A 10,943-nucleotide genomic window follows, 5' to 3' on the forward strand; every position below is an offset into this window, starting at 1 on the left:
ATAATAAACGTTAATTTGGGTTAAAAATAATAGAAAGGTAAATAATAAAAACATCAGCAGTTCACATACATCACTGACATAAAAAAAAAAAAAAAATTAAGAAGACGCTTCGAAAGAACCGAGCGAAATATGCAAAGGGGTGACATAGTGCAGGAGGAATTGTCCATCCTACGGCCACTGCAAGGGTGTCATTGGCAGGTGTCATCGGTTCATCACTAGAAAAGGAAGCCTCTTACAGAAGTTGCACTGTCCCTTCACTGTGGGAGCACCGCCAAACACTGTAAAATATTTTTAGATAATAAAACAAGAATCAATGTACTGTCCTTTCTGGGTTAACTTTAAAAATAATCTATAACATCACAAGTTCCCTGAAGAATTAATTGTACTCACTCATAGCTGCCTTGTTCTTGGTGCGAACTAACCGACTCGAAGTCACCTTCAGCACTTCAAATGCGAAGTTGAAATTTGAATCCAGTTTCTCTGGTCCTGCATTGAGGAGGACACACATCTAGCAAGAGGCCAGTTTCACAACTTCTAGGTTTTTTTTGGCCCATGGATAACCCTGCACAAAATTATTTTAATTTATTTTGCTCCTCCGTAACAACAGCAAAGATATACAATATGAAAATGGAAAAAAAAACAAGAAATGGAGCAACTTCAAAGTTAATGAATAATGACAAACCTCATGAGATGCACATATTTTCATGCATATGTCTAGAATGACCTCTCCACTCTGGAACCAGCATGAGTAAAAAGAACGAATATAAATTCTGCAGAAGGCGAACCATAAGGCACTACTATTGCAACTATCAAAAGCTGCTGGATAACTCACATCAGCAAAATCTCAGGGATTCCCCGTAACTATACCCATTCTTTCCTCAGGTAGTCGAGTGGTCCTACTATGATGATGATTCTATGGAGGTGAGAAGGATGGACACAATTGAACCTCAAAGGTTGGCACAGGTTCTCGAGTCCACTGGCTGGCGAATCTTGATTGGCTATGATGAAGACAACTACATGGCCGTGTAAATCAAAAGCCTTCAGCTCGTCTTGTGTCTTGACAAGAAGAGAAAACTGAATGGAATACAAATCAGTTGCAGACCACAAACGATATCTACAGGTTATACGAAACACAATCAAAGGATAAGCTTATTAAGAACCAGCTAAGGCATTACCTTTATGAACTCGTCAAACTTTTTCTCTGAGGAGCCAACAAAATTTTCATCTACTGTCTGTAAAGGTCTTGCAGGTCCAGCACCAGAAGCACAGAATGAGGTCATATAGAGAAAATACAACGGTTTAGTAAGTATTCATACCTGGTCAAAGTCCTAATTGACTGTCCTTTAAAACAAAAAACTCACAGATCATAATAATTCCAGATGATTCTCCGAAAAAGAAGAAAAAAAAAAAACATACTTGTCAGAATCCTGGGCCTTAACTTTCATCTTTCTCTTTTCTGTAAAGGTAAAAGAGAGCAAAAGTGTGTAGAAAAATTACATTACTTAATGGAAAATGTCCCTTTTAACAACAAACTTGCAGAATCACAAACAAACTGTTAATACTGATGCACAAATACTTACCAGTCTTATCACATTTACAAGGGCCATCAAACAGTCTTTCCTCATCCTGACTGCACTAGGAACAAAATACTGAAGCTCTGAATAGAAAGAAAATATGAAGCATTTTGTGAGTCCTTGGAACTTTTGCAAAAAAAATGAACTTGAAAAAATAGTTATTTAATAACAACAGCCATGGATATAATAAATGCTGAAATCCATTTACATTCATCTTACATTACAGAACAACCAAAATCTATTGTTAGAAAAGGGAGGAAGGGAGAATGAGACATTCAGCAAGATAAAAGAGAAAGGGAGATATAAGAGAGGGAGGGAGAGACAAATAGAGACGAAAAGACAAAGAGGGAGAGAGAGGAGGGAAAGAGAAAATGGGAGAAAAAAAAGAGAGGAGGTAGAGTGGTGGAAGGGGAGAGAGGGAGAAAGGGGGAGAAAGAGAGTAGATAGATTGACATCTAGACATTTTACTCTCTTGGTAGATATGACCTGGCAGCACGATTCGTGGCCACCACCCTGTTCCCATCCTCGTCGGCAGGAAGTGAACGACCGTTAGAACAACAGGCCTCCTTCAAGTAACCTTCGCTACATCGTGGTGACACTTTGCAATTACCTACTTTTTGTCTCCCCCCCCCCCTTTTATTTTTTTTATTATTATTTTTTTTTTTTCCAATCTCTCATCTTCTACTGGACATGTAACTCCACTCTTGATGGATCTGCAGAGAGATCTCTGTTCTGGGCGAAGACACCGACCAGCCTCCCTGAGCAGGACATGTGCATCCCTCCCCTCATCAGCAAGCAAAATTTGTAACTAGCTCTAGACTGGACCACCATAACTGTCCCCTATCTTACCGTCATTAGAGCTTAAGAACAAATAGCTTTTCTACCACTGCAATAATCTAGTTATGCTTGTTGATACTCAACACTCAACTGCCCAGCCTAAGGGGAATCGGTGGAGTTTCCCAAAGAAGTGGTGTAGCATGCGTGGGAAAGGGAAACCCCAAATGCATCCCCTGTAAATTGCCCCAATGTTTGCCATGCTGCTTGCTGAGTAAATGGAAATATTGTGGCAACTCTTAGAAACACAGCCGAGATATCAGACTCAGTTGAATTTGTCCCTACAAACACTTTCTCTTTTGCTGGCGACACTAATATAACAAATTAAACCAATAGTATACATCTGGAAAGGGAGGCCCTTCTCAACAAGAATAAAGAACCTATAAAAGTAATACAGCTCTTGGTTGGAACCACAGGAGGTTCTCTAAATCTCTAGCATGCACCAGATGTCCCCACCGAGACATTCACAATGAGGTATCTGGCTGTGATCCAGCTGGCTACAAAACACTCAAAGCAGCGCAGGAGCCCATTTGCAAATGCCCGAGGGCAAGGCAGAATTTCATCTCCCTGGAGACATTTGATGTCACAGATGCACAGGATTTGTGCCGTTCATTGGTGCACAGGGCTTTAACACTGCTGAGAAGAGACAAGTAACAGTTCATCGGGAATCTGGTTGAGGAGGTTGAAGGTCATTACTTTGTAAATAACCTTCACCCTGCCTACCAATCCCTGAGAAAACTGAACTCCAAGCCCTCCCTCCAGATGACTACAGCCAGTCTGTAGATGGACAGATCATCTCAGAACATATTGGGTAAAGCCTCCAGTAGTTATTCTGGACGCAAGTGGTATTATAATACCTGTGCCAGACCCACCCATCAGCAAGGAAATTCCTACCCTAACCGAGATTAGGAAGGCAATCTGAAGGATGAAAAAGCTGCAGACACATGTGATATCCCTGCCATCTGGTAGTCTGGTTCCATTCCCCCTGGGTTGTTGAGGGGCATGGTCATCCCTTTCTGGAAGGGGAAAGGCTAGCAACTACCAAGGTTTCAGACTGCAATATACCAGGTAAGATTTTTGCCCACATTTTCTGAAACATATCCATGACTACCTACAAAGGCACCAGTGACCAGAGCAGTCTGGATTCACGCCTGCAATGTCCACAGTAGACCTAGAGCTTCGTGTCATTGCGAAACAGTATTTGGTAATTATCGGTTTAATAGCAAGCCTGTATACTCGTACCAAAAGTGCTGTAAAGTGTGGTGGGGGCTTGTCAAGCTTCTTCCCTGTTAACTCAGAAGTGAGGCAAGGCTAAGTCCTTGCACCAACACTTATTAACACTTGCATGGACTGCATAATGGGCACAGCTACTCTCCAAAGCCACTGTGGAGCAACGCTAGGCTCTAAGATAGCTTATAGTCTTTAGCAAGAAAAAAAATGGAACAAGATACCAACATTCATCCACATCATAATCTTGTTAACAAAGTATAATAAAAAGCAAAAGAAAAGGGAGAGGAGAGAGTGAGAAAGAAAAGGAGAGAGAGAAGTACCCACCTTTGAAGAATCTCAATTTCCCGAGTGCAAAATATGGGTTGACAAAATATGCAATGCTAGGATACACAATGATCTTGCTACTATTGCCCTTATCTGTTTTGATGACTAAAAGGATGAACCCCATCTTCTTGTAGCATAATCTGTTGAGAGTTAAGGGAAAATGAAATATACTCATATGTCTTATTTTTCTGATATCAGTGTTCATTATATAGATACAAAATTATAATTTCTAAATAATATTTACTCAACAGCCTCATGCAATGTCAAGCTTTCAAAGGAGGCCGACAAACAGGTAGTGTAGACAAAAGAGCTTCTGTCAAAGTTGTACTCTCTCCAAGATGAAGTCATGGGTCTGCTGGAAATACAGCATTCAATTAAGTGAAATGAGTTTCAAGCTTCACTAAGCCAATATATCAATAACCCTTAGGAGAACTTATTACTAACAAAAACATCACTGAACTTAGATTATCAGATGTACATACATATTATTATATATACATTATATATATATTTTACATATATTATATATATCATATGTTTTATATATATTATGTATATTATTATTATGTATATTATATACACTATATACATCATATATATTATATATAAATATATATATATATAATAAATATATTACAGATATTGTATATAAATCATAAATATTATATATATATATATATATATATATATATATATATATATATATATATGTATCATATATTAATTTATTATGTATATTATTTATATATATATATTATATATATATATCATATATATATAAACACTTATTATATATTATATAATATTATACAAATTATATATACATTATATATTACATATTATATATACATTATATATTACATATTATATATACATTATATATTACATATTATATAATTATTATATATAGATTATATATAAATATATACATTATATATATTATATAAATAATATATAATATATATAAAACATATACACATTATTTATATATATATATATATATATATATATATATATATATATATTGTATATAACATACAAATTTTATATATATCAAATATATTATATATATATATATCATATTTATTATATATAATATATATATTGCATATATCATATATATTATCATTATCATCATGGCGACCGCAGTCGAACGTTCATGACATAGTTTCTCCATAATTCACGGTCGTCCAAAGCTCCTAGTAGTTACTCGTTGGTTATGTTGGTATCTTTGATGAGTTGGTCGATGAATGTTAGAGCAGGTCTTCCCCTGCTACGCCTTCCATGAGCAGGTTCCCAAAGTAAGAGTTTGTGAACAACTTCTTGTTTACTCCTCCAACAGTGACCTGCAAATTTTAGTTGTCTTTGGGCAATTGTAGTTGTAATCTTGGGTAAGACTCCGTAAAGCGTTTCATTTGAGACGTGATTACGCCATTTTGGACAACTCTTAGGATTTTAGTGTAGGCTCCATCTAGTTTCTTCTCCAAGGTTTGGGTCAAAGTCCATGCACCACAGCCATACAACAACAATGATTCAACTGATGTTCTAAAGAATGATATTTTTGTTTCTTTTGAGATATCTGATTTCCATATTAGTTCCATCTTATTCATTGCCAGCCAAGCTTTTGAAATTCTAGTTTCAATGTCCTTTGCTGATGAACTTATCCATCTGCCTAGATAAAGAAAATCGTCGACTCTTTTTAGCACTCCACTTTCAATAGTTACAAGATTTTGATTTTCTTGGTTTAATGGCATATAATTTGTCTTTGAAACGTTAATATGGAGACCCACTTTTTTGCAGAATGTTCGATATTATTAAGAAGTTCTTGAGCTTGCTTAATGGTATTAAAAAAAAAGAGCTATGTCATCCGCAAAATCTGTATCGCATATCACAGTTGGTGGATGTCGCCTGCTTCCTCTTTGTGTTAATGTGAATCCAAAAAAGCCTTTTTAAAGTCTATGAAAGTCAGCACAGCTTTTAAGTTCTTCGCTTTTACACCTTCCAGTAGCCTCCGCAGTGTCAATATTTGTGAGACAGTTAATCTATTTGATCTGAAGCCATCCTGGTTTATTCGCAGTATAGGATCTAGATGTGGTCTGATTCTGTTAAGTAACATCCTGTTATAGATCTTTGCTGCAGCTACTGACAGGGTAATTCCTCTATAATTCGCTGTGTTGCCCAGGTCACCTTTTTTGGGTAAAGGCACTATTCCTCCTTTTCTCCAGATGTCGGGCACATCTTCGTTGTAAGTCTTTTGACATATTTGGAGTAATTCTTCCTTCATGCATACCTTCCATACTTCTACTGGTATATTGTCCAATCCTGTAGCCTTGTTACCTTGTGACGATTTGATTGCATCTGTCAATTCCTCCATGGTAAACTCGCCAGTATCAATGGGTAGAGTGTCGAATGTCTTCTCTATATTTCCTTCATCTATCAGAGGCGGTTGTCCGAGTAGCTTTTCAAAATGGTCTTTCTATAGATTAACTCTTTCTTCAGGACTCTCCGCTTTTATCTTTCCTCTATTTGATTTCTTCCGCCCTGTTATTTCATTGATAACACTCCAAGCAAGCTTTGCTTTCCGATTTACGTGAGCATCTTGTATTAATTCTACTTTTTTCTTAATGTAACTTCCCTGTTCCTTAACATACGCATTATCAAGGTTTCGTTGTATGGGCACGTTTTAGCTCTTTCCTTTTAGTTATAACATCATGGTTCTCCCATGGGACGTTCTTCTTTCTTTGCGTGGCTTTAGAGGTATGTGCAACTCGGCAGCCTTTTTATGTGTTTCAATTTTATTATCATACATCGTATTTGCAGAGTTGTCTTGAGATTCCTCTTGAAGGGCTTGATACCTGTTTCTGATTTCTACTGCATAGTTATGTTTTTATTTGCACTTAATGTTGACCAGTCATATGGACCCTGCTTTGTTTTTTTGGGTTCGTTGCTTTTCACTGATAGTTTGGTCCTTGCTGTGATAGGACGATGATCTGAATCAAGTGACAGGAATGAGTTATAAACCTCACAATGCATGGCACTATTATTCCACTTATTATTAATCAGAACATGATCTAATTGACTTTGGGCACTATTTGGATACTTAAACGTCCAAAGCTTTACATCTTTCTTCTTAAACTTAACTTGCAGATCAGTTTGATGACATTCATTCAGGAGATTTAACATTAAGTCCCCATTAGTCTGTTTTATCATGATAGCAAAATACTTTACATCTGTCCCTTCCAATCTTAGCATTAAAATCTCCTGCCACCACAGTAAGGCTGTGTTTTGGTATTTCTCTTATTAAGTCAGCAAGACCATTGTAAAACGTTTCGGCAGCTTCACAATCAGCAGTATTAGTCGGACTATAACAACAGATTATGGTTAGCTTTGGATTTCCATTGAAGGTGGCTATCATTATTCTTGATGTAATAGACTCGATACAAAGTAAAGACTCTTGAGCTTTTGGACTCATTTTTGGGCTTTCTCTGCTGAGCTGGTTACCAGCTTCCAGCCTTTTCCTAATTCATGATATTTGATTATGTCGTCGGGGTGGTAAAAACGATGTTCTTGTTATTTAGTGTTCTAGCATTGAAAGATGTTATGTTCAACGATTTTTTGCATTTCAAGAGAGATCCAATAACCAATTTTTCGACCCTGACCTGGTTATTCATCAAGGGACGCGCTCCTTGGTGACCCACGCGACGAGCGATGCGGTATTGTGAGTTTCTTCTGTCATAATTTGTTTTTCAGTTGCTAATGTGATCACGGGTCGCAACTCCTCCTGAAAAAGTATTTTCATCGAGACACCATCTCTAGGAGAGTTTTCCTTCTCCTGGGTTAATTGCCGACCAAGGCTGACGAGGCCAACCTACCTATATATATTATGTATATAATATGTACATTATATATACATATAGTTTATACATAAATGATATATATATTATATTATAAATATATATACATATATATATATATTATACATTAAATATACATATAAATATATATACATATATATATATATATATATATATATATATATATATATATATATATATGTTCATATATATATATTTAACTTATATATAGTATATAATGTATAATATATATAAATATATATATATATATATATTTTACATATATACATATAATATATAATGTAATATATATATATATATATATATATATATATATATATCATATACATTATATGCTATGTATATAATATATATATATATATATATATGTATATATAATATATATATATATATATATATATATATATATATATATAGGGATATATATAATATACGAATTTGTAATGTATATGTAATATAAATAATGTGTATATATAATGTATATAATGTATAATGTATATAATATATATGTATATATATAAATATCTAACACATATATAATATACATATATAATATATATATATATATATATATATATATATATATATAACGTATATATAATATATATAATGTATATGTAATATATAAAATATATAATATATATAATATACATATATATATATATAAATATATAATATATATAATGTACATAATAGATATACATAAGGGGTATATGTAATATAAATATTATATAATATATATATTATGAATATTATGCATACAATATAATATATATGATATGATATATATATATTATATATATTATTGTATATATATAATATATAATATATATACATATATACTATATATATACATATATATATAAACTCCGCCGTTAGGGATGTAAGCCAGCACAACTCAGTGCCAGTCCCAAGCCTGGATAAAGGAGGAGGGTTGACGGCAGGAAGGGCATCCGGTCGTAAAACATTGCCAAACTCATCATGATGCAGACAAACATGATACCAGATAATGCTAGGACGTCCTCCAGAAACGACGCGCAGTCGGATCGCCGTGAGGCTGCGAGAAATGGACTACGGCTACCGTATCAAGAGCGAATACGACTAAAGAAGCTAGCTCAGAGGGCACAAAAGAGAAGCAAGCGAAGAAGAGACATATCAGTCGCAACACTGAATGTGGGGTCTATGACGGGTAGATCTAGAGAAGTAGTTGACCTAATAGAAAGAAAGAGAATCAACGTCCTATGTGTGCAGGAAACCAAGTGGAAGGGAAAGGAAGCTAAAGAGATAGGGCAGGGCTACTTGCTGTTCTATAATGGTGATGGTAATAGAAGGAATGGAATAGGTATTCTGCTTGACTCAAGAATGAAGGAGGGAGTGTTTGAGGTGAGCAGAGTGTCAGACCAGCTGATAGCAGTGAAAGTGAGCAAAGAAGGGCTGATAGTCAACATCGTTAGTGCTTACGCACCCCAGCCTGGCTGTGAAGAGGAAGAAAAGGTGGAGTTTTGGAGACAACTAGGTGACCCCCTCAGTTCAGTAGAGGAAAGAGAGGAGCTGTGGTTGGGTGGGGACCTAAATGGACATGTAGGAAGTGCGGAAGAAGTCAATGGAATACACGGATATGGAGAAAGAAATGATCAAGGTGACCAGATCCTTAGCATAGCAGGAATGTTTGGACTGGTGGTAGCTGACACTTACTTCTCTAAACCGGAAGCAAAGAAAGTTACCTTCTCCAGTGGAGGTAGAAAGTCACAAATTGATTACATCATGACTAGGCGGAGGAGTCTGAAAACCCTCAGAGACTGTAAAGGTTTCCCAGGAGAGGAGGTCGCAAACCAGCACAGACCTGTGGTATGTAAAATAATCATCCAAGCAGATGGAACACCCAAGTACAACGGGATGAAGAAAATTAAGTGGTGGAGATTGAAGAAATTGCTATACAAAGAGGAGTTTGTTACGAAGATAAAAGAAAGAATAAGTGGCAAGGAGACTACCTGGGAGATACTGAGTGAGAATATGAGAAGTGTGGCTACATTAGTGCTCGGAGAAACATCAGGAAAGGCACCAAAGGCGGGTAAAGACACATGGTAGTGGAATGAGGAAGTGCAACAGGCAATAGCAGAAAAGATAAACCGTAAAAGGACGAGAGATCAATCGCAGTCCGATGAGGCAGCACAGCAATACAAGGCAGCATGTAGCAGGGCGAAAACGGAAGTGGCGAAAGCAGAAAGTGAGCCATATAAAGATCTTTATAAGAAGTTGGACATTACAAAGGGGCCAGTACATGGCAATAAGAATGGCCAAGACTCGGGACAGAAATTCATCTAACGTCAGACAGGTGAAACTTATCAAAGATGGAAATGGAAGTACTATCACTGAGGATAGTAAGATAGAGGCTAGGTGGAAGGAATATTTTCAGAAGCTTCTAAATGAGGAAAATCCACGGGAGGAAAGATGCACAACACCAGCAGCTCATCCTGGAAAGTCTCTGAAGTCAGCAAGGAGGAAGTAAAAAGAGTGATAAAAAGGATGAAGACAGGGAAGGCTGTAGGTCCTGATGGGATACCTATGGAAGCCTGGAAGTCTTTTGGAGAAGAAGGCATAGAGTGGTTGACAAAGATTCTCAATACAGTGGTGGAGAGTGAAAGAATGCCTGACGATTGGGGAGAGCGTGTCATAGTGCCTATCTATAAGAACAAGGGGGATGTACAGGACTGTGGGAATTACAGAGGAATAAAGCTAACATCCCACACACTAAAGATCTGGGAGCGTGTGATTGATGCACGGCTTTGAGAAATGGTGACGGTAGATGAACAGCAGTTTGGGTTTATGCCGAACAGGAGCACTACAGATGCGACTTTTGCCTTGCGACAGCTGATTGAAAAAAAATCGGGACGGACAAGAAAATCTACACTGTGTGTTCATCGACCTTGAGAAAGCATATGACAGTGTGCCATGGGAAAAACTGGGAATGTATGAGAGAAGCTAATATCACGGAGGTGTATGTAAAAGCAGTTCAGGACATGTATAAAGGGTGCCGGAGTGAGAACACCTTGTGGAGAGACTGAGGAGTTCGAAGTTACAGTCGGGGTATATCAGGGATCAGCGC

The 10,943-nt window shown here is 36.6% G+C and overlaps 1 protein-coding gene across 1 annotated transcript; it reads left to right on the plus strand.

Moving 5' to 3' along the window:
• The first annotated feature begins 8,818 nt into the window (after positions 1-8,818).
• LOC125045306 (craniofacial development protein 2-like) lies at positions 8,819-9,925 on the plus strand. Its single transcript, XM_047642511.1, has one exon. It carries the CDS (start codon positions 8,819-8,821, stop codon positions 9,923-9,925), a length of 1,107 nt encoding a protein of 368 aa, XP_047498467.1.
• The last annotated feature ends 1,018 nt before the right edge of the window (positions 9,926-10,943 follow it).

The sequence above is a fragment of the Penaeus chinensis genome, chromosome 37, assembly GCF_019202785.1.
Source record: "Penaeus chinensis breed Huanghai No. 1 chromosome 37, ASM1920278v2, whole genome shotgun sequence".
Taxonomy (NCBI): domain Eukaryota; kingdom Metazoa; phylum Arthropoda; class Malacostraca; order Decapoda; family Penaeidae; genus Penaeus; species Penaeus chinensis.

Coding starts and splice junctions, on each gene's coding strand:
- LOC125045306 (XM_047642511.1), top strand. CDS start 8,819: ATGATGCAGACAAACATGATACCAGATAATGCTAGGACGTCCTCCAGA.